We start from the raw sequence: 24,881 nt of genomic DNA on the forward strand, positions 1-24,881 counted from the left end.
GACTTGGCGAATCGGTGGTCACACAGACAAGACAAACCTGCCAGGGATACGTAGTAATAATATGGTAAATATTTACCTCTGTATAACACGTTGTATGGGGCAATTGAGTTTATAGGAGACAATTATTTTATGTATATGATTTGCATCCCAGTTTGTTTGAAGTTTGATATTTACAGGTCTCTTTACCGCCTCCGATAAACCCCATTGCTAGGCGTTGCTGCTGGGGTGTGGAGCAAGGTGGTCTTATTCTATACAGGTTTATGGAGCTGCATCAAAGTATAGATGGAAGCACTTTTTTTCCATATCGGCTCCCCCGTTCACTCTTCCGAAGGGCAGGAGAAGGTCGGGCAGCGTAAGGACGTGGTGCACACACAAGTCATTAGTCCACAGCGTTCACTATTAATTTAAATCACAAAATAGCTCGGTACATGCGATATCCATTAACTTACACATTAAAGCAAACCTGAAGCGAAAAAAAACTATGATATAATGAATTGTATGTGTAGTACGGATAATGAATAGATCAGTAGTAGCAAAGAAAAGAGTCTCATATTTTTACTTTCAGTTATATAGCTTTTTTAAAAACATTGCATCATCCTGTCACAGTTGCAGTTTTAAAACCACACTCTGTCTTTTAAGCTATAAAACAAAGCAGAAATAATGACCCTCTTTACTGCAGTAAAACCTTATCTCGAGCTGTCTCACACTGTTTCTTGGCTGTATAAGTGCTATAGGAAACTGGACTGTATTCCACCCAGCGGGTTGGAGTGCTCAGAGACGCTCTTTTGCATAGATAACAACCGACGTTTCTTAACTCTTCCTGTACTGGAAAATAATATGAGACTCTTTTCTTTGATACTAATGTTCTATATCTTAGCTGTACTACACATACAATTAATTATTTCATAAGTTTATTTTCGCTTCCGGTTTGCTTTAAGAGGTGGCATATATTGAGATATATGTGTGTCTATGCAGAGGCCACAGTGTGACATCAGGTAGTGCAGGGGCACAAGGAATGCCATCTTTACTGACGTACTCACGCAGCTTGCTAAATAATAAAAAGGGGAATCAAAATGTTTGCCACTGAGCAATTGTACAGGTTTCTCGACATGTCATCTAATAGTTTTTTCTACAAAGTAAAGTTGCCAGGAAACTAATCTTACTTTTACCTTACATTTTCCTAATTAAGTTGAGGGTCGTGTTATTTCAGTGACGTCTTCCTTTACGGCAGACTAATTAAAAACTAATTATAAAAGAATGCAACAACAAAGTAAAGAAAAATAATAAATTAACAGCATAACATATTAATTGATTGCTATTTATAGAGCACTTTATGCAACATGATGAGCTATTTCACTGCCTCCCCATAAAAGCAAAACTACTGGGTTCTGATGTATACTGTATTATAAATCCCACACTGCCATCTAGTGGTAGTTTCCAGTACAGCCCAATATCATTTACTAAAGAAAAGGATTGAAGACACTATTCAGCCTTAAATAAACATGCTAGGGATCAGTTTCTCTTAAAAAGTTATAATCACTCGCCGGGTCTTTTTCCAACAACTCACCCCAACTTCTGATACGTAGCCCCGCCCCTAGCCATGGAACGCTCTATCTGAGGAAGCATCGCTGAAAGGGGCGGAGTTATGCACCGGACGCTGGTGTACACCGGGCTCGGGGGTGAGTTGTTGGGCTGAATAGTCTCTTTATTGTGTACATCAGAAGGGGGAGAATAAGTATTTTACTTTCCTGGGGCTTCTCCCAGCCCTTGTGGTCTTACATCCCCGCCTGTGTCCTCTGGGTCCTGTTGCAGGGAGTGTTGTGCGCATGCGCTGTTTGTATAGACTTGTAATTGCGCATGTGCAGAACACTTCCAACCATGGGTCAGTGATCAGGAAAGTGGGCGAGACCACATATGCACAGTAGAGGACTTTAACGGGGCTGACAGTGGCACAACAGAGGGGACACAAAGGACAATGAAAAAGCGGATAGATTATGGGGTGGCTGGAAGAGGCCCCAGGTGAGCAAGACAACTTTTCTTTCATTTAAGTTATCCTTATAAAATGGAGCTGTAGGTGCAGTGATGGCCACAAAGAGTTGATAACCCAGCAGAGGAGGTGGGTGAGAGGCAGTAATCTGTGCTCACAGCAGGAGACTGGATATCACCGTCTCCCTGCTGCTCCACTCTGACTGCTTCCCATATCATATTCACCTTGCTGCAAGGCACTGTGTATTACTCTGAGGAAGCGGGTCAGAACCTGGGAAACAAGTTGTCTATTTTGTGTTTTGGATAAATACTTTTCCAGTACTACTGTTGTTTTTGTCACTAGAAGAGGTACGGGATTACTTCTCAATCTTATTTTAACTATTAGAAGTTTATATATAGTTTTACACTTGGGTGCCTCCTCCATCCTTACAAGTATACTTACTTTGTGGGTGATGATGTAATAGTGGGAGGAGTCTGAACAGGAAATGAGGCTACAGGATTCAGCCACCAGGTATTTTAAATATATTTATTGTGAACAGTACAGATGTGCAATGCAAAGAACCATCATACACTGATAAATGTACTATCATATGCATTAACCAATGGGGATTGTGAACTCGGGATTCAGTAAACCGGTAATGGGCAGTATGTATGCGAGAAAATTACAGGAGCAGGTTATTGATACAAATACTCATAATCAAATATTTATCATAGGAGGACTTTGGGACCAGCCATTATGAGAATTATGAAACACCCCCACCAGGTACAAATCTGAAAATAACAGCTAATATTTTAGCGATCAGTGTGCTGAAATGTTTCCTTCCTTTTTAAATCACGCTTCTGAAACGAAAAATCAAGTCTTGAGCTCTGATCACGTGACCAGAAGCCGATGGGTACAGACAGTCAGTTTCAGTCTCTGTGGGTGGGGCTGTTGTTTCCTGGATTTCATCATCCTGCTGTTCAAGATACAGGGAGTCAGAGCACAGTCTGAATGTCCCTGAGCAGATTGCAGTCCACAGCACAGACAGTTTGTGGTGGAGGAAGTGGCTGGTGTCTGATCGCTTTCACAGAACTACAAAAAATAATTGCACGAGTAGGGGCCAGCGTCATCACCAGCCAGTATAGCTCTCGGTCTTCTTCCTCACAGTCCTTTGTCCATCATACATCTCTCGGATTTGAAGAATAAGCTCCTCAGCGTTCTCTCCGGTCAGAGCAGACACTGCGATGACCTTACTGTCCACCTCCCGCCGTAGACTCTCCAGGGTCTTCTCAGCACAGGGGAGGTCTATCTTGTTGGCCACAATGACATGCGGTCGCTTGGACAGGTCTTCGTCAAACTGGCTCAACTCATATTGCAAAGCGCGGAACTGAGTCCAAGGCTTGGGGTGTTCCAAGTCCAACACATAGAGGAAGAAGCGGCAGCGCTCAATGTGCCGCAGGAAGGAGAAGCCCAGGCCACGGTTCAGATGGGCCCCATCTATGATGCCGGGGATATCTGCCACTGAGAGAGAGGTTACTTTCTTTGTATATGAAGCACTGAGACTGTGGAGGCTCCGCCCCACCTAAATATGCCCCGCCTATGTAAACAGAACACATACCTCCCACGATAACATTACGGTTGCCCCACCTACATATGCCTCACCTTTGTAAACAGAACACATACCTCCCACAATCACATTACAGTCGCCCCACCTATATATGCCTCGCCTATGTAAACAAAACAAGTACCTCCCACAATCACCTGACAGTAACTAACTGCTCAGTGCGGCTCACAGAAACATCAAAAGACAAGTTTTGCATGCAAGAATTTTTTTTTTGTTTTGTTTGTTTTTTAACATATCATTACATTTAGGCATGTAAATCTTTCTTCATTAAAAGCAGTACCTGTTTCAGCAAAAAGCATGATTCTATAGGTGGAAGTGAGAAGCGTTCAGAGCCCCACTGTTTACATGTAACTGCAGCACAAAGCCTTGTCTGAAGCACCAGTCCCTTTGCTTCTTTAACAACTCATTCTTTACTAGTTAACAATACATCACTGGTGCCTGCACAATTCAACACTGCGATCACACGATGAAACCATTGATATGATAAAATGTTTGCCCTTATATGGGATTAAACTACAAACTCAAAGAACTTTAACCCAGGCTTGAGCTTCATCCCACTCAGTAGGCAATACACCTATACATGATCAGGGACGTTGATATTGTGATGAAGCCCCTCCCACAGTGTTATGTCATGACCCTGACAGTTTCATGCCTGTGAACCTCATTGCATTGTGGAAGATAATGGCTGTTTCCAACTGCCAAGCCAGCAATATCTACCTCTGTGCATATATAATAACCTTTTAGCCCATCACGTTATAGATAATGGCAGTTGGTGCTGTCTTTTTTGTTTTTTCATACCTGCCAGCAGTACAGATGCTGACAGGCAGGCTCACAGTGGATCAAACAACATGAAAAAATTACACAGCGAATATCAACTTTATTTCTTGATCTAGCTTTTATTTTTATTTTTTTTACTTCTCACATTGCAGTGTCTTGATTTATTTTCTTTTCCTCCCCACTACTGTATTTTGGCAAAGAACCAGTAATTGCAAAAAAAAATAAAAAAAAAAATAGGTGCAATCATTTTATCAAGTAGAACAGCCAGGACACCCGAGGCGAAAATAAACTAATGAAATAAGCAATTGTTTCTATCTTCCTTCTCCTAAAAATGACTTTGTAAAATAGTCCACAGTTTTATCTTATGTTTAAGGCCCCGGTCACACTGCACGCGTTTCCATCCACGTTTCGGGAACGCGTGCAGGAGGCCGACACGCACAACATCAGACAGTGCATAGAGTGCACTGTCTGATGATCACACTGCATGCGTTCCAGACCAGTGCGATCCGGGAACGCATGTTGCACGCATTTTTTACCAAAACGTGTGGCTGACCCATTCACTTCAGTGAATGGGACCAGCCACACAACGCATACAAGCACGGATAGCGTTTGTTGGCCGTACACGTTTGCTAATGTGAACAGGGCCTAAATCTACTTTTTAAGTTTTAACTGTTTTATTGTTTTTGATCAATGACACATTCATTGAAGTATACTATAGCTAAAATCTATGAATTATTGATTGTTTCTATCTCTTTCCTGCTCTTAGAAGCCATTTTCTGCTAGGAAAGTGTTTTATAGTTGGAATTTCTTATCACTGAGGGTCACACTGTAGTCATTTCCTGTCAGTCAGGACTGAGTCACTTACATACCTGATATTTAACTCTTTCAGGCAGAGAAAGAAAATAAGGAACACAGCATAGTTATTTGTGTGCTAGGCACTGTACATATACATGTCTATCTCATCATGTCACCTCGGGTATCCTTTCACTTTTAAAGAGGCAACTGCTAAAACCAAGCTGTGGTGAGAAACTGGAATACCCACAAGCCACAGCAGGTTAGCGTCTCTAGCTGCTTCATTTTAGTTCAGTGTTACAGAGAATTTAAAGTGGAGCTGAACTCTTGCACAGGACAGAAGGAAAACATATAGAAATGCAACCTGTTTGTATTTAGAGTTTAGTCTCTCCAATCCCCCTCATCTGTGATTTGATATCTCAGCTGTGTCAGCTGGCTGCCTCGGCAGAGCAGCTCATTTGTAAACACAGGATGTTAACCCTTTGTCTACTTCCATGAAAGTAGGAAGTAAACACAATGCAGATTAATTGCAGGATTTGTATAAGCGGTAAAAAAAGAATTGTTTTTTCTTCTTTAATAGTTATTATGCTGTTGATTATCTTTTAGAGCAGAGAGGAAGTTCTGAGTTCAGGCTCCCTTTAAAGCTGAAATGCCAAACACTGAACAAACCACTAGGACTAGGTGTACAAATTAGGCGGGTTAACGATTAAGGTTAGGAAAAGTTAGGCTTCAGAAAGAGTGGGTAACCCCATGGTCAGGCATTAGTTAACATTGTAGGGAGGTTACACACAATTAGGGGGGCTTACATGATGGGGGTAGGGGGCAGGGGGTGTGGTTAGTTATATGGCAGGGATTCATGTTCTCAAATCTTAAAGAGACTCTGTAACTTTAAAAAGATCCCCTGGGGGGTACTCACCTCGGGTGGGGGAAGCCTCCGGATCCTAATGAGGCTTCCCACGCCGTCCTGCGTCCCACGGGGGTCTCGCTGCAGCCCTCTGAACAGCCGGCGACAGGCCTGACTGTAATTTCAATATTTACCTTTGCTGGCTCCAGCGGGGGCGCTGTGGCTGCATTCGGCTCGGAAATAGACGGAGATGCCCGATCTCCGTCGGGTCCGCTCTACTGCGCAGGCGCCGGAGACTTGCGCCTGCGCAGTAGAGCGGACCCGACGGCGATCGGGTATTTCCGCCTACTTCGGAGCCGACAGCCATCAGAGCGCCTGCGCAGGAGCCAGGAAGGTAAATATTACGTCACGGGTGTACGGAGGGCCGCAGCGAGACCCCCGAGGGACGCAGGACGGCGTGGGAAGCCTCATTAGGATCCGGAGGCTTCCCCCAACCGAGGTGAGTACCCCCCAGGGGACGTTTTGCCGTTACAGTTCCTCTTTAAGCCCCCTCTATACCATTCAATTCCAGGCACGATCGATCGAATTCGATTAGATTGATTAATTCCGACATGTCCGATCGGGATTTGATCGGTCGTGTGATCGATTTGCACTTAAAACTAGCCAAAATCAATCACACGATCGATCAAATCCCGATCGGACATGTCGGATTTAATCAATCTAATCAAATTTGATCCAATCAAATTCAATTGATCGTGTCTGGACTTATATGGTGTGTGTGTGTGTGTGTGTGATGCAAAATCCAAATTGAGGGCAATTTGCATTACATATGCATACAATCTGGAATTATTTACACCCCCTGCTTCTTCACTCATACCTTAACGTATCCTTTATACTTTGCCTCCATACATAAAAGCTTATACCATTTTTAAATCTGCATACTGAACATGCAAAGTAGAAAATATGCATACATCAATATGTGTCAGAAATAGGAGATCCCTGCCTTCAAAAAGAGCCATTTTTAGCCTAATGTCTGATCTGATTGGTAGCCAGAGACCACCACAACTTGTCAGATACACGACCTCCACCAGAGCAATATAAAATGCTGCAAAATGCTCACCAAGCTAATACTGCCGGCAATTAGAATAAATGGCAAGGCTTCACATGAGATTAGATCAATAAATACATGACTGAAGGCCCGTTTCCACTATCGCGAATCCGCATGCGTTGCCCGCATGCGGATTCGCACAGTCAGTACAAGTGGATGGGACTGTTTCCACTTGTGCGTTTCCCCGCACGTTTTTCTGTGCAGAAAAAATCTGCAGGGTAGGGCCCTCAGAATTCACCTGCGTGTGGAATGCAGGCGAATCGCACGCAATGTATTTAATAGGGAAAGCGTTTTCCCCATGCGTTTTTTGCCGCGATTTCGCATGCGATTTCGCATAGGTATTAATGTTAATTTACACAGGCAGTGACATGGTTAAATTCGCATACAGCCTTACCTATGCGAAATCGCATGCGAAATCACGGCAAAAAACGCATGCGGAATCGCACCCGCATGCGATTTGCCTGCGGTAATTCGCCGGCGATTCCGCAACGCTATAGTGGAAACGGGCCCTAAAGAATAAAGGGTGTTATAGGGACATCTGATGGAGGAAACTGGCACTGCAACATATTCTTTACTCTTTCACTGCAAGGAACCAGAAAGGAATTAAAAAAGGACAACTGAAGTGAGAGGGATATGGAGGCTGCCATATTTATTTCCTTTTAAGCAATTCCAGTTGCCTGGCTGCCCTACAGGTAGTCCGCGGTAAAAGAACGAGATAGGGACTGTAGGCTCGTTCTTAACCTGAATCCGTCCTTAAAGAGACTCTGTAACATTAAAAATCTCCCCTGGGGGGTACTCACCTCGGGTGGGGGAAGCCTCCGGATCCTAATGAGGCTTCCCACGCCGTCCTCTGTCCCACGGGGGTCTCGCCGCAGCCCTCCGAACAGCCGGCGACTGTGCCGACTGTCAGTTCAATATTTACCTTTGCTGGCTCCAGCGGGGGCGCTGTGGCGACTTTCTGCACGGAAATAGACGGAAATACCCGATCTCCGTCGGGTCCGCTCTACTGCGCAGGCGCCGGAAACTTGCGCCTGCGCAGTAGAGCAGACCCGACGGTGATCGGGTATTTCCGCCTACTTCGGCGCCGAGAGGCATCAGAGCGCCTGCGCAGGAGCCAGGAAGGTAAATATTGCGTCACAGCTGTACGGAGGGCTACAGCGAGACCCCCGAGGGACGCAGGACGGCGTGGGAAGCCTCATTAGGATCCTGAGGCTTCCCCCACCCGAGGTGAGTACCCCCCAGGGGCCGTTTTGTCGTTACAGTTCCTCTTTAAGTCGGAACGCTGTGCCTTCTCTGTCCCCGGTGCTTCCAGCGTCTCCCCTGTGTCATATCTGCTCCCCTCTGTGTCTCCTTGTACCTCTTGTGCCCCCTTTCCTAATGCAGAGTATGCACAGCAGAAGCTATTACAAGCCTCACCTATTCCATGGCGGCTCCAGGCCAATCAGCGGCGTCCTCTCCATTCACTATTCCTCCCAGCGGCTTCACTAGTAGCGTTGCGTAATGACGAAATCAGAAGAAGCCGCGGGGTCTCCTTTTGACTGCATCATTACGCGACGCTAGGGAAGCCGCTGGGAAGAGCATTGAGGAGGGAGAGGACACCGCTGATTGGCCCGGAGCCGCCATGGAATAGGTGAGACTTGTAATCGCTTCTGCTGCGCATACTCTGCATTAGGAAAATGGGCACAAGAGGTAGTCCCTGGGCTGCATGACGTCATCGCAGCCGGTCAGCGGGCGTTCGTATCGGCGGGTCGTTCGTAAGTCGGCATTCGTAACCCGGGGACTACCTGTACTGATCTTCTACCTCTAATACTTTTAGCCATAGCCCCTAAACAAGCATGCAGAAGATCAGGTGTTACTGACATTATTGTCAGTTCTGACAAGATTAGCTAAATGCTTGTTTCTGGTGTTATTCAGACACTTCTGCAGCCAAATACACCAGCAGGGCTGCCAGGCAACTGGTATTATTTAAAAAGAAAAATAAATATGGCAGCCTCCATATCACTATCACTTCAGTTGTCCTTTAAGAAGAAATGGGGCCCAAGGCAAAGCCTTCCTATCCTCCTAGTCTTTTTAAAGGCATTTGCTTTTGTTAAATGGAATATAAACAGACTGATGGATTGTGTGTATAGTATTCTTACTCCTAAAAAGGTTTGTTCTCCAACTTACCTGCAACCTGTTCATAGTCTTGATAATTTATAACGCCAACATGGGGGTTGAGGGTGGTGAAAGGGTATGCTGCGACAGCAGGCCTGGCATTGGTGAGGAGGCGGAGCAGGGACGACTTGCCCGCATTTGGGAAACCAACCTAAGAAAGCAAAACTTTGATTATACAATTCTAAACATCAGGGTGTACAAAGGTGGTGAGACCAAACATTATCATACATAAAAACATGTCATGGGGCAAAGACTTGTGATTATCAACTTAAATTACAGTCTAATGTCCTATTCTATTATTACTATGTATTTATTTGCTGACATCTTCTGCAGCATTTTACAGAGTACATAGTCATGTCACTGATTGTCCTAAGAGAAGCTCACAATCTAATCCTACCATAGTTATAGTCCAGTGTCCTACCATAATATTATTATTATTATTATTATGTATTTATAGAGCACTGACATCTTCTGCAGCACTGTACAGAGTACATTGTCATGTCCACAGACGAGCTCACAGTCTAATACTACCATAGTCATGTGTATAATGACCTCTCATATTACTAATATGTATTTCTTTGCTGACATCTTCTGCTCCACTTTACAGAGTACATTGTCATGCCACTAACTGTCCTCAGAAGAGTCCACAATCTAATCCTACCACAGTCATGGAGTAAGGTCCTACCATATTATTATTATTATTATTATTATGTCTTTAAATAGCACTGGCATCTTCTGTAGCACTTTACAGAGTACACAGTCATGTCACTGACTGTCCTCAGAGGAGCTCACAGTCTAATCCTACCATAGTCATAGTCGAATGTCCTACCATATTATTATTATGTATTTATATAGAACTGGCATCTTCTGCAGCACTTTACCAAGTACATAGTCATGTCACTGACTGTCCTCAGAAGAGCTCATAATCTATTCCTCGTCATTGTCTAAAGCCTCTACAGTAGTAGTAGTAGTAGTAGTAGTAGTAGTAGCAGTAGCCATAGCAGTAGTAGTAGTATTATGTATTTATAGTATATAGCGCTGATATCTTCTGCAGCACTTTACAGAGTACATAGTCATGTCACTGACTGTCCTCAGAGGAGCTCACAAACTAATCCTACCTTTGTCACAGTCTAATGTCCTACCATATTACCATTCACTTATTTAAAGAGACTCTGTAACATCAAAAACATCCCCTGGGGGGTACTCACCTCGGGTGGGAGAAGCCTCGGGATCCTAATGAGGCTTCCCACGCCGTCCTCTGTCCCACGGGGGTCTCGCTGCAGCCCTCCGAATAGCTGGCGACAGACCCGACTGTCAATTCAATATTTACCTTTGCTGGCTCCAGCGGGGGCGCGGTGTCTGCTTTCAGCTCCGAAGTAGACGGAAATACCCGATCTCAGTCGGGTCCGCTCTACTGCGCAGGCGCCGGAAACTTGCGCCTGCGCAGTAGAGCAGACCCGACGGCGATCGGGTATTTCCGCCTACTTCGGAGCCGACAGCCGTCAGAGCGCCTGCGCAGGAGCCGGGAAGGTAAATATTGACGTCACCGCTGTACGGAGGGCCGCAGCGAGACCCCTGAGGGACGGAGGACGGCGTGGGAAGCCTAATTAGGATCCTGAGGCTTCCCCCACCCGAGGTGAGTACCCCCCAGGGGATGTTTTGACGTTACAGATTCTCTTTAAAGGATAACTAAACTAACTCTTAGGCCTTTTTCACATCTAAAATCGCAATTGCTGATGCCAGCATTTTGCGATTCTGTGCACCATTATTTTTAGTGCCTCCTGGCGCTTACCCGCGTGTTGCGATTTTTGTAAAGTGCTTTTCTAAGTACTTTTGCAGAGCGATTTGTTTTTTCACTTTCTGACGCAAGTCAGGAAGTAAACTTTTTGATCCAGAAAAAAATAAATACAACGTATTTATTCTTAAAAGCGCTGGGGAAATCGCTATACAGTGTTTTGCAATTTCCCTATACCTTCCATTGAGCCAAATCACCCCAAAAATGGTACAGGCAGAACTTTGGTGAGTGGATCGGAATCAAACCACTCATATGTGAACACTCTCATAGGGAATCATTGCACAAGCGCTTCTAGGGTGATTTTGAAAATCGCCTGCGCTTAAAAAAAGCCAAAAGCGCCCTTAAAGGGAACCAGAGAGGAACGAGGGGTGAAAAAGGGCAAAGATTTTATACATACCTGGGGCTTCTTCCAGCCCCATAAGCCTGAATCGCTCCCACGCCGCCGTCCTCAGCTTCCTGGATCCGCCGGTACCGGGCCCGTCACTTCCGGCGGACGCGGCCAATTGTCCGCATCACAGGGGCTCCCTCCATACATGTACGCATGCGGCTGCGCAGTATTCAGCCACATGCGTATCTGTATGGGGAGAGCACCCGGTGATGCGGAGAATTGGCCGCGTCCGCCGGCCGACTTGCCGACTCGCGGCAATGACGGGACCCGGTGGCGGCAGATCCAGGCAGCGGAGGACGGCGGTGTGGGAGCGATCCGTGCGTAAGGGGCTGGAGGAAGCCCCAGGTATGTATAGTCCATCCTCTCTGGTTCCCTTTAATGTGAACAAGCCCTCACAGTGCCATGTCAATATTTGTAACAAGGGTGTCTTAATAAGACAAGGCCTCATAAGGAGTGATAAACACACTGCCAGACCGCACAGCTTCTGTGAAAATGTTCGAACCATTAAGAACGCAACCCCATAAAGCTGTATAACTGATATCTGGCGGCATCAGTCATTACTTCCTCCTCTGGGCACTATTCCATGCAGGGTGGAGTGCGGTATACCATTCTGGGCACTATTCCATGCAGGGTGTAGCGCAGTATTACCATACTGGGCACTATTCCATGCAGGGTGTAGCGCGGTATTACCATGCTGGGCACTATGCAGGGTGTAGTGCGGTATTACCATGCTGGGCACTATGCAGGGTGTAGTGCGGTATTACCATGCTAGGCACTATTCCATGCAGAGTGTAGCGCGGTATTACCATGCTGGGCACTATTCCATGCAGGGTGTAGCGCGGTATTACCATGCTGGGCACTATGCAGGGTATAGTGCGGTATTACCATGCTGGGCACTACGCAGGGTATAGTGCGGTATTACCATGCTGGGCACTGTTCAGGGTGTAGCGCGGTATTACCATGCTGTGCACTATGCAGGGTGTAGAGCGGTATTACCATGCTGGGCACTACACAGGGTATAGTGCGGTATTACCATGCTGGGCACTGTGCAGGGTGTAGCGCGGTATTACCATGCTGGGCACTGTGCAGGGTGTAGAGCGGTGTTACCATGCTGGGCACTATGCAGGGTGTAGATCGGTGTTACCATGCTGGGCACTATGCAGGGTATAGTGCGGTATTACCATGCTGGGCACTACGCAGGGTATAGTGCGGTATTACCATGCTGGGCACTGTGCAGGGTGTAGCGCGGTATTACCATGCTGGGCACTATGCAGGGTGTAGTGCGGTATTACCATGCTGGGCACTATGCAGGGTGTAGAGCGGTGTTACCATGCTGGGCACTATGCAGGGTGTAGAGCGGTGTTACCATGCTGGGCACTATGCAGGGTATAGTGCTGTGTTACCATGCTGGGCACTATGCAGGGTGCAGCGCAGTATTACCATGCTGGGCACTATGCAGGGTGCAGCGCAGTATTATCATGCTGGGCACTATGCAGGGTGTAGCGCAGTATTATCATGCTGGGCACTATGCAGGGTGTAGCGCAATCTTACCATGCCAGCGTGTGCCATGGTCTTCATTTCCAGCTGAAGGATCTTCTCTTCTCCGAGTTCCCCAGGCATGGTCATCATTGGTGCGCGGTTTTCATTGCTGAGGAAGAATCGGTTTCCCTTTCCGCCGGTCCCACCGTAAGCCGCTACAAACTCCTCGCCTGCCGCTTTCATCTCCAGGAGGATAACCCCATTCTCCTTCACCACAGTGCCGATAGGAACCTAACGCAGGAATAAGCCACACTTTGTTAGTGGTCGGTCAGATGATGGGAGGAGCATACCAGACTTAAAAGCCTGGGAAGGAAGCTGACCCCCCACAGCTAGCATGCTATTTCCGGGACAGGCTGAAGAAGTTCAAAAACTCTGTTTGTTAGTTTTTGTTTTGCAGTCTTTGGGCCTGCCTCCACTCGTCAGTTTTTCTACATTAGTTGTCTGGTAGTGCTGCCTTGCTGTCAATTGTTTTTCTGCATGTGAAAAACACATTCAAGTGTGAACTAGCCCATTGATTAACATAGGGTGCAGTTTTCATGTGCAGAAAATACAGAGAAAAACTGATGAGTGGAGACAGGCCCTTCGGGTCCAGTTTACTAAAGCTGGCCACTAACGGTCCAATTTCTAGCGAAAAATCTTTCGAGCGATCAGAAATTCTGATCGGATGAAAAATCGTTCACTGCACCATCAACTAACCAATCATTGCTTCCTATCTATCACGACCACCAAGAAAATCCAAATTTTCGTTCGACGAAAATTCATTCGGGCGACATTTTTTTCACTCGTTCATAATCGATTGTGTCCATCAATGGAGATTATTTACAACCAATCCGATCAGAATTTCTGATCGCTCTAACGATTTTTCGCTAGAAATTGGACCGTTAGTGGCCAGCTTTAGACATGATTCGTAAAAATGTCATGTTTGGTAATTTACCTCATGCTGTGAATTTTTTGTTTTCTTGAGCATTCACTAAGATTTTCACACATGTAGTAACTGTTCGGTAAATTATCAAACGACTGAATGACAATTCACAAAGATGCAATATTTTATTCGGTATTTGAGGGATTATTGCAGTGGACAGAAAATGGAAGCCAGATCAGATACAGACAGCATTTTTTTTTTATAAACGTGGCCATACACATCGATTTTTCCCATTGTTATGCTCTGATTAAATCTGCAAGAAATCGATGCTGCAGCCGGCCCGATTACCATATATCATTGAATATAAGTCGACCTCGCGCATGAGTCAACTTCAATATTTGACCCTCTTAAAGGGAACCTTAACTGAACGGGGGTAAAGAGTTTCACTTACCTGGGGCTATTACCAGCCCCCTGCAGCAGTCCTGTGCCCTCGGAGCCGCTCTGGAATCCTCCGGTCCCCAGCTGTCACTTAGTTTCGTTTTTGACGACTCACCAGTCGGCCGGCCGCCATGCGTATTATTGGACGCATTTCCTACTGCAATTAGCGCTGTTGCGGACCGCGTTGCCGCATTCCGCAATCGTAGATATGCGGCAACGCGTATTTTTGTATGCGTTGCGGTCCGCAACAGCGTTAATTGCAGTAGGTAATGCATCCAATAATACGCATGGCGGCCGGCCGACTGGTGAGTCGTCAAAAATGAAACTAAGTGCCACGGGGAACCGGAGGATTCCAGAGCGGCTCCGAGGGCACAGGACTGCTGCAGGGGGCTGGTAATAGCCCCAGGTAAGTGAAACTCTTTACCCCCGTTCAGTTAAAGTTCCCTTTAAGCTGGAATTTATTGACTCAAGTATAGGTCTACCCAGCAGCTGCACTTGGGGACCAGGAGGAGTTAATGATGCACTGCGTAAAGTATTGCAGACATTAACCCCTCCTGTCTCTTAAAGTGTGTCCCGGTCTTCACCGCTGGCACAGCCGACCTCGCCAGGTCAGGTTCCGGGTCGGCTTCTTCTGCGCTCCACCGCGCGGGTCACGTGGTCTCTCCGATGTCATCAGGACGCCAGCGGAGAAGACCGGGGGCCACTGGAGCTGCGGCAAGGGCACAGGACGGATGCCACAGGCTGGAGGAAGCCCCAGGTAAGTGGATCTTTTTGAGCTCCCCCCTGTCTCACATCACATGACTGCCTATGGCAGATAAGCAGATGAAGCCATTTGAAAGTACAGGCTATAAACAATATGTCTGCCTCCATGATCAGGAAGTAGAAACTGTGCAGATTTATTTTAGGATTTGGATCAGCTGTAACAAAGAAATGTTTTATGTTTAACCACTTCACCACTGAGGGGTTTTACCCCCTGACCACCAGAGCAATTTTCACCTTTCAGCGCTCCGTCCATTCATTAGTCTATAACTTTATTATTACTTGTCGCAATGAAGTGAACTATATCTTGTTTTTTCCGCCACCAATTAGGCTTTCTTTAGGTGGGACATTATGCCAAGAATTATTTTATTCTAAATGTGTTTTAATGGGGAAAATAGGAAAAAATGTGGGAAAAAATTATTATTTTCAGTTTTCGGCCATTATAGTTTTTAAATAATGCATGCTACTGTAATTAAAACCCATGACATTTATTTGCCCATTATTCCCGATTATAAAACCGTTTAAATTATGTCCCTATCACAATGTTTGGCCCCAATATTTTATTTGGAAATAAAGGTGCATTTTTTTCAGTTTTGCGTCCATCCCTAATTACAAGCCCGTAGTTTATAAAGTAACAGTGTTATACCCTCTTGACATAAATATTTAAAAAGTTCAGTCCCTAAGGTAAAGGTATTTATGTTTTTTTTTTATTGTATATATATTTTTTTTAAAAAAATTACAACAAAAAAAATTGGGGAGTGTGGGAGGTAATGAGTTAATTTATTATGTAAAACAATTTATTTGTATGTGTAAAATGCATTAGGGTGTAGTTTACTATTTGGACACAAGATGGCCACAGTGAGTATGTTTACATGCGACCTGTAAGCGACCGGAAGGACGCTTACAGGAAGCAGTAGGAGGCTGGGAGACTCACAATGATCGCGCGGTTTCTGAAAGAAGCAGCAGATCATTGCGGGGGCTTAGATCAACGAACGGGAATGGATTTTCCCGTTCATTGATCTCCGGGCAAGCGGGCGGCGGCGTGCACGAGCGGCGGGTGCGCGCGCACGAGCGGCGGTAGCGCGGACAGCGGCGGGAGCGCGGAAGGTACGGATTTCTCCGTCCCTGGTTTTTTAGGAGGGAAAAAAGGGACGGAGAAATTCTTACCGCCGGGGGTAAAGTGGTTAAAGGTTATTATTCTGTTGTGTATCTGAGCAGAGAGGAGTTCTGAGTTTAGGTCCACTTTAAGTGCTGCTAATAACTCCTCCAGGCCCCCAAGTGCAGCAATTATTTACTCCCCCTCCTGCAGCCCAGTATTTCCCTGCTGCCCCTTTCCTTGTTAATTGTCGTGGCCAAAACTTTCAGACCTGAGTTTTCTTGGCATTTCCTTTATCAAGAAAGTGTTGCTTACCACTGGGTAAATTGTGCAAATAGTAATATCACTAATAGTACTCACATTACACAATGTTGCTCGTGACTTGTGTATAAATCGACCCCTATTATTATTATTTAGTATATATATAGCGCAGTGTTCTCCCCAGGCTTTTTTTAGCTGGGTGCTGCACCCGGCTGGTTTTGGTGAGCACCCGGCTGTCATTGGCTCACTTCCTCCTATGCTGTAAGCAGAGTTGTACAGAGAAACGCCGACCTTGTATTCTCTCTTCTCGCCCCACCCGGCTACTTTTTCATGCCACCGAGCTGTAAAAAAAATTCTGGGGAGAACACTGTAGCGTCGACATCTTCCGCAGTGCTGTACAGACTATTGTCTTGTCACTTAACTGTCCCTCAGATGGAGCTCAAAATCTTATCCCTACCATAGTTATGTCTATGTATGTATTGTGTAGTGTATGTATTGCCGTGTAGGACCAATTTAGGGGGAAGCCAATTAACTTATCTTAGGAAACCCAAACAGACATGGGGAGAAAATACAAACTCCTTGTAGATGTCGACCTGACTGTGATCCGAGCATCCATCTGAAAATGGCGCCTGTGAATAATGGCACACAGTGTTGCCGCTAATCCGTTTGCCGCTTATCGCTATTTAACGTTAAAGCCTTATTATTTAGCGTTAAAGCCTTATCGTTATTTAGCGTTAACACACAGAACCCTCTCTGTACCTATCCCTAACCCCTAAACCCCCCCGGTGGTGCCTAACCCTAACCACCCCCCTGGTGGTGCCTAAACCTAACCACCCCCCTGGTGGTGTATATTGTACTGTAACTATACCTAACCCCACTCTCACACAGAACCCTCCCTGTACCTAACCCTAACCACCCCCTTGGTGGTGACTAACCCTAAGACCCCCCTGGTGGTGCCTAACCCTAACCACCCCCCAGTGGTTCCCAACCCTAACCTTGACAGTGTTACATTAAATCCATTCACCGCTTTGCAGTTAAATAACGTCTGCAGTTTGGCTTATGTAGGGCGCTATTGATAAATAACGTTAGTGTGTGCCACTATTAATAAATAACGTTAGTGTGTGCCACTTTACATAAATAACGTTAGTGTGTGCCGTTTTTCTTCTTTTTTCCCTGTGCGCCATTATTATGCAGTACTAACGATAAATAGCGATAAGCGTATCTTTTTAATGCTGCACCATTTTTATGCATAGGCGCTGGGCGCCATTATTCACTGATCCTGTGATCCGAACCTGAGACCCAGCGCTTCAAGGCTAGAGCGCTAGCCACTACACTATTGTGCTGCCCACATATACACATGAACCCTATTCATTTACTTAGCGAGTCAGACATAAATTTGTAGACTTATAGAAGAGTATATACATTAAACTTTCGATTTTCAGCCAAAATTGATCAAATCAGTTGATTATTGGAAATTGAAGATATGAATCGATCATCGGGAGTGGCAACAGATTGACACTTGGCTAGTGTGTGGCAGTAATAGCTCTCTCTCAGGCCTGGAACCCACTAGCAGTAAGTTACTAAGCAATTTTTAAGCGCTTGTGATTTGAAAAGCTCTTGCTAATGTTTTGCTATGGGTGTGATCCCACTTGAGCGATGCAATATAAAAATAGTAATACCCCATAGCATTGCATTAGCAACAGGGCTGTGGAGTCGGAGTTGGAGTCGAAGTCGAGGAGTCGGATTCGGGGCAATTTTGGGCACCCGGAGTCAGAGTTGGAGTCGTGGTTTCAGAAACTGAGGAGTCGGAGTTGGAGTCTGAAGATTTTTGTACCGACTCTACAGCCCTGATTAGCAAGAGCTTTTTCAAATCACTAGCGCTTAGAAAAGGCTGCTAGTGGGATTGAGCCCTCAGCGAGATTTGACTTGACAGGTTTCTATCTGATGCTCAAATCTGGTGGCCATCTATGCGTGTATGGCCACCTTTATACTGACAAGTAAAGAGCAAGTACAAGCTGCAGAAAATTAACATAAAATCTATATCAGCTCAAAACCATTAGCATCTTATTAACCATTTGTAATTGCTACACAAGAATATAGACACTTCTGCAGCCAAATAAGTCAGCAGGGCTGCCAGGCTGATACTGTTTAAAATGAATCAAATATGGCAGCCTCCAAATCACTTTCACCACTTGAAGCTATAACACATAGTAGAAATAAGGACTCTTTGAACTTTCCTGCAGTATAACCTTACCTCAAGCTGTCTCTCACAGTTTCTGTTTCTTGACTGTGTAAGTGTTTCAGAAAACAGCACTGTATTGGACCCAGTGGGTGGAAGAGTTCAGAGAAGATCTTTTGCATGATTAACAACTCAAATTTCTTAACTCTTCCAGTACTGGAAAACAATTTGAGACTCTTTTCTTTGCTACTGATGTTCTATTTCTTAGCTGCACCACACACACAGTTCATTATCTCACAAGTTTATTTTCGCTTCAGATTTCCTTTAACTTAATAACTTTCCTGAATATTTTAATTAGGTTTCCTTATTTCTCTGCTTTATTTCACTTTCTCTTTTATTCTTAACACCCTTCTGTAACCTCACAAATATTAACTCCAGGCTGGAGATACCAAACATCTCACTTGTGTTACTGCATGCTGTAATTTTTGTGACGTGCCTTTTTTTTTTTTTTTTTTTTTTGTTAGATACATTTCATAAAATTTTTCAATAAGGACAAAAAATACAATTACATTGTATCCCAATATAATATAACAGTACCAATCCCAAGAGATACTTAGGGCTCGTTCAGACTATGCGCGCTGATGTGCGCATTTTGGCATCGCACATAGTGTGCGACATGCAAGAATTGTAGAAGGGCATAGAAAGCCCTTCTACCGTTCCCATCATATGCTCTGTGCAGCAGTGCGATGCGCTATCGCACTGCTGCATGCATTGTCGGGAATCGCAGCGCAGATCCCATTCACTAAAGTTAATGGGATCTGCAGCACAGCGCATAGTAGCCCAGATGGCGTGCGATTGTACGTGTTGCGTTCCGATCGCACAGCCATCTGCACTAAATTATGTGAACGAGGCCTAAGGCCTTGTTTCCATCTGTGCGCTTCTGTCCGCTTTTCAGCAACATGTATCACTCTGTAAAATTGATGTGCTGATAAAAAGCAGACAGAAGCACACTAAGTGAAATCGAGCCCTAAGAAGGGAAGAAGAAATTTGTCATTCTTATTGCCCTTCGCAAATATATGTTGAGCCTTAGCCAACAAACCTTGTTTACATTTATCAATCCATATGAGTTCTACATTATCGAGCTGAGATTGACACCTCCTATTTGCTTCTGAAGTCTTAGTAGTAGTATGTTCTAACTCAGCTTTAGCTACCTTGTCCTCTGCATTCGAGGAGTATTTGTGAAGGGACATTTATCATGACATATTTACCAAGTCAGTAATTTACCTCACAAGTCAGTAACTTATCTCACAAGTCAGTAACATACCTCACAAGTCAGTAACATACCTCACAAGTCAGTAACATACCTCACTAGTACATTATTTACCTCACAAGTCAGTAGTATACCTCACTAATAGGTGTTTTACCTCACAAGCCAGTCATTTAACTCACTAGTAGATAATTTACATCACAAATCAGTAATTTACCTCACTACTAAGTAATTTAAATCACAAGTCAGTAATTTACCTCACTAGTAAGTAATTTACCTCACAAGTCAGTAATTTACCTCACTAGTAAGCAATTTACCTCACTAGTAAGTAATTTACCTCACTAGTATGTAATTTACCTCACAAGTCAGTCATTTACCTCACTAGTAAGTGATTTACCTCACTGGTAAGTCATTTACCTCACAAGTCAGTAACATACCTCACTAATAGGTTATTTACCTAACATGCCTCACAAGTCAGTAATTTACCTCCCTAGTAAGTAATTTACCTCACAAGTCAGTAATTTACCTCACAAGTCAGTAATTTACTTCACAAGTCAGTCATTTACATCACAATTCAGTAATTTACCTCACTAGTAGGTTTTTACCTCACAAGTCAGTCATTTGCCTTACTAGTAAGTAATTTACCTCAAGAGTCAGTCATTTACCTCACTAGCAAGAAATTTACCTCACTAGTAAGAAATGTACCTCACTAGTAAGAAATGTGCCTCACTAGTAAATAATGTTTCTCACCAGTCAGTAACATACCTCACTAATAGGTTATTTACCTCACAAGTCAGTAACATGCCTCACAAGTCAGTAATTTACCTCACTAGCAAGTACTTTACCTCACAAGTCAGTAATTTACATCACAATTCAGTAACTTACATCACAATTCAGTAATTTACCTCACAAGTCAGTCATTTGCCTCACTAGTAAGTAATTTACATCACAAGTCAGTAAATAACCTCAAAAGTCAGTAATTTATCTAACTAGTAAGTAATTTACCACACAATTCAGTAATGTAGCTCACTAGTAAGTAATTTACCTCACAAGTCAGTAACATACCTCACAAGTAAGTAATTTACCTAACTAGTAAGTAATTTACCTCACAAGTCAGTAATTTACCTCCCTAGTAACTCAGTAATTTACCTCACAAGTCAGTAATTTACCTAACTAGTAAGTAATTTACCTCACAGGTCAGTAATTTACCTCCCTAGTAACTCATTTACCTCACAAGTCAGTAATTTACCTCACTAGTAGGTAATTTACCTAACAAGTTAGTAATTTACCTCACAAGCTAGTAATTTACCTCACAAGTCAGTAATTTACATCACTAGTAAGTAATTTACCTTACAAGTCAGTAATTTACCTCACAATTAAGTAATTTACCTAAGAAGTAGGTTATTTACCTTAAAAGTCAGTAATTTATCACACAAGTCAGTCATTTATCTCACTAGTAAGTAATTTACCTCACAAGTCAGTAACATACCTCACAAGTCAGTAACATACCTCACAAGTCAGTAATTTACCTCACAAGTCAGTAATTTGCATCACAAGGCAGTAATTTATCTCACTAGTAAGTAATTTACCTCACAAGCCAGTAATTTACTTCCCAAGTAGGTAATTTACCTCACAAGTCAGTAACTTACTTCTCTAGTAAGTAATTTACCTCACAAGTCAGTAATTTACCTCCCTAGTAAGTCATTTACCTCACAAGTCAGTCGTTTACCTCACTAGTAAGTAATTTACCTCTCTAGTAAATAATTTACCTCACTAGTAAGCAATTTACCTCACTAGTAAGCAATTTACCTCACTAGTCAGTAACATACCTCACTAATAGATTATTTACCTCACAAGTCAGTAATTTACTTCCCTAGTAAGTCCTTTACCTCACAAGCCAGTAATTTACCTCACTAGCAGATAATTTACCTCACTAGCAGGTAATTTGCCCTTAAAAGCCGGTAATTTACCTCACAAGTCAGTAATTTACATAACTAGTAAGTAATTTACCTCACAAGTCAGTAACTTACCTCACAATTCAGTAATTTATCTCACTGGTAAGTCATTTACCTCACAAGCCAGTAATGTACCTCCCAAGTAGGTAATTTACCTCCCAAGTCAGTAACATACCTCACTAATAAGTTATTTTTTACCTCACAAGTCAGTAATTTACCTCCCTAGTAAGTCATTTACCTCACAAGCCAGTAATTTACCCTACAAGTCAGTAATTTACCTCACAAGTCAGTAATTTACCTCAAAAGTCCGTAATTTACCTCACAAGTCCGTAATTTACCTCACAAGTCCGTAATTTACCTCACAAGTCCGTAATTTACCTCACAAGTCCGTAATTTACCTCACAAGTCCGTAATTTACATCACTAGTAAGTAATTTACCTCACAATTCAGCAATTTACCTCACTAGTAGGTTATTTACTTTACAAGTCAGTAGTTTACCTCACAAGCCAGTAATTTACCTCCCAAGTAGGTAATTTACCTCACAAGTCAGTAATTTATCTCACAAGCCAGTCATTTGCCTCACTAGTAAGTAATTTACCTCACAAGTCAGTAATTTACATCACAATTCAATAATTTATCTCACAAGCCAGTAATTTACCTCACAAGTCAGTAATTTATCTCACAAGTCAGTCATTTGCTTCACTAGTAAGTAATTTACCTCACAAGTTAGTAGCATGCCTCACTAATAGGTTATTTACCTCACTAGTAAGTAATTTACCTTACTAGGCAGCAACATACCTCACTAATAGGTTTATTTACCTCACAAGTCAGTAACATGCCTCAGAAGTCAGTAATTTACCTCCCTAGCAGGTAATTTACCTCACAAGCAAGTAATTTACCTCCGAAGTAGGTTATTTACCTCACAAGTCAGTAATTTACCTCACAAGTCAGTAATTTATCTAACTAGTACGTAATTTACCTCAGAATTCAGTAATTTACCTCACAAGTCAGTAATGTACATCACAATTCAGTAATTTATCTCACAAGCCGGTAATTTACCTCACAAGCCAGTAATTTACCTCACAAGTCAGTAATTTACCTCACAAGTCAGTAATTTAGTCACAAGTCAGTAATTTAGTCACAAGTCAGTAATTTACCTCACAAGTCAGTAATTTACCTCACAAGTCAGTAATTTACCTCACAAGTCAGTAATTTACCTCACTAGCAGGTAATATACCCCACAAGCCATCAATTTACCTCCCAAGTAGGTAATTTACCTCACACGTCAGTAATTTACCTCACAATTCAGTAATTTATCTCACAAGTCAGTCATTTATTTCACTAGTAAGTAATTTACTTCACAAATCAGTACTTTTTCTCACTAATTAGTAATTTACCTCACAAATTAGTAATTTACCTCACTAGTAGGTTATTTACCTTACAAGTCAGTAACATGCCTCACAAGTCAGTAATTTACCTCACTAGTAAATAATTACCTTCACTAGTAAGTAATTACCTTCACTAGTAAGTAATTTTTACTTTACTGGTAGGTAATTTACCTTACAAGTCAGTAATTTGCCTCACTAGTAAGTAATTTACCTCACTAGTAAGTAACATATCTCACTAATAGGTTATTTACCTCACAAGTCAGTAACATGCCTCAGAAGTCAGTAATTCCTAGTAAGTAATTTACCTCACAAGTCAGTAATTTACCTCACAAGCTAGCAATTTACCTCACAAGTCAGTAATTTACCTCACTGGTCAATAATTTACCTCACGAATCAGTAATTTACCTCACATATCAGTAATTTTTCTAACAATTCAGTAATTTATCTCACTAGTAAGTCATTTGCCTCACAGGTCAGTAACATGCCTCAGAAGTCAGTAATTTACCTCCCTAGTAAGTCATCTACCTCACAAGTCAGTAACTTACCTCACAAGTCAGTAACATATCTCACAAGTCAGTAACATACCTCACATCACAGTCATTTGCCTCACTAGTAAGTAATTTACCTCGCAAGTCAGTAATGTATCTAACTAGTAAGTAATTTACCTCACAATTCAGTAATTTATCTCACTAGTAAGTAATTTACCTCAAAGGTCAGTAATTTATCTCACTAGTAAGTAATTTACTTCACAAATCAGTAATTTTTCTCACTAATTAGTAATTTACCTCACTAGTAGGTAATTTACCTCACAAGTTAGTAATCTACCTCACTAGTAAGTACATTTGCTTACAAGTCAGTAATTTATCTCACTAGTAAGTAATCTACCTCACAAGTCAGTAAGTTATCTAACTAATAAGTAATGTACCTTACAATTCAGTAATGCATATCACTAGTAAGTAATTTACCTCACAAGTCAGTAATTTATCTCACTAGTAGGTAATTTACCTCACAAGTCAGTAATTTATCTAACTAGTAAGTAATTTACCTCAAAAGCCAGTAATTTACCTCACTAGTAAGTCATTTACCTCACAAGTCAGTAATTTATCTCACAAGTCAGTCATTTGCCTCACAAGTCAGTAATTTACCTCACACGTCAGTAATTTACCTCACAATTCAGTAATTTATCTCACAAGTCAGTAATTTATCTCACTAGTAAGTCATTTACCTCACAAGTCAGTAATTTATTTCACTAGTAAGTAATTTACTTCACAAATCAGTACTTTTTCTCACCAATTAGTAATTTACCTCACAAGTTAGTAATTTACCTCACTAGTAGGTAATTTACCTCACAAGTCAGTAATTTATCTAACTAGTAAGCAATTTACCTCAGAAGTCAGTAGCATACTTCACAAGCCAGTAATTTACCTCACAAGTCAGTAATTTACCTCACTAGAAAGCAATTTACCTCACAAATCAGTAATGTATCTTACTAGTAAGTAAATTACCTCAAAAGGTCAGTAATTTATCTCACTAGTAAGTAATTAACTTCACAAGTCAGTCATTTTTCTCACTAGTTAGTAATTTACCTCACAAGTCAGTATTTTACCTCACTAATAAGTAATTTTCCTTACAAGCCAGTAAGTTATCTCACTAGTAAGTAATTTACCTCACAAGTCAGTAACATACCTC

General features: G+C 42.9%; 1 protein-coding gene across 1 annotated transcript in view; it reads right to left on the reverse strand.

Annotated features, from left to right (window-relative positions):
* Positions 1 to 2,497: 2,497 nt before the first annotated feature.
* The window catches only part of MTG2 (mitochondrial ribosome associated GTPase 2), a 43,555-nt gene continuing 21,171 nt past the window's right edge, over positions 2,498 to 24,881 (reverse strand). Inside the window, exons 5-7 of the mRNA XM_068262291.1 lie at positions 13,000 to 13,218; positions 9,278 to 9,416; positions 2,498 to 3,487 (exon numbers count right to left, since the gene is read on the reverse strand). Coding sequence (XP_068118392.1) covers positions 3,096 to 3,487; positions 9,278 to 9,416; positions 13,000 to 13,218 — 750 coding nt within the window. The 3' untranslated portion in view covers positions 2,498 to 3,095. The remainder of the gene's footprint in view (positions 3,488 to 9,277; positions 9,417 to 12,999; positions 13,219 to 24,881) is intronic.

Source organism: Hyperolius riggenbachi, chromosome 12 (assembly GCF_040937935.1).
Source record: "Hyperolius riggenbachi isolate aHypRig1 chromosome 12, aHypRig1.pri, whole genome shotgun sequence".
In the NCBI taxonomy this organism is placed as follows: Eukaryota; Metazoa; Chordata; class Amphibia; order Anura; family Hyperoliidae; genus Hyperolius; species Hyperolius riggenbachi.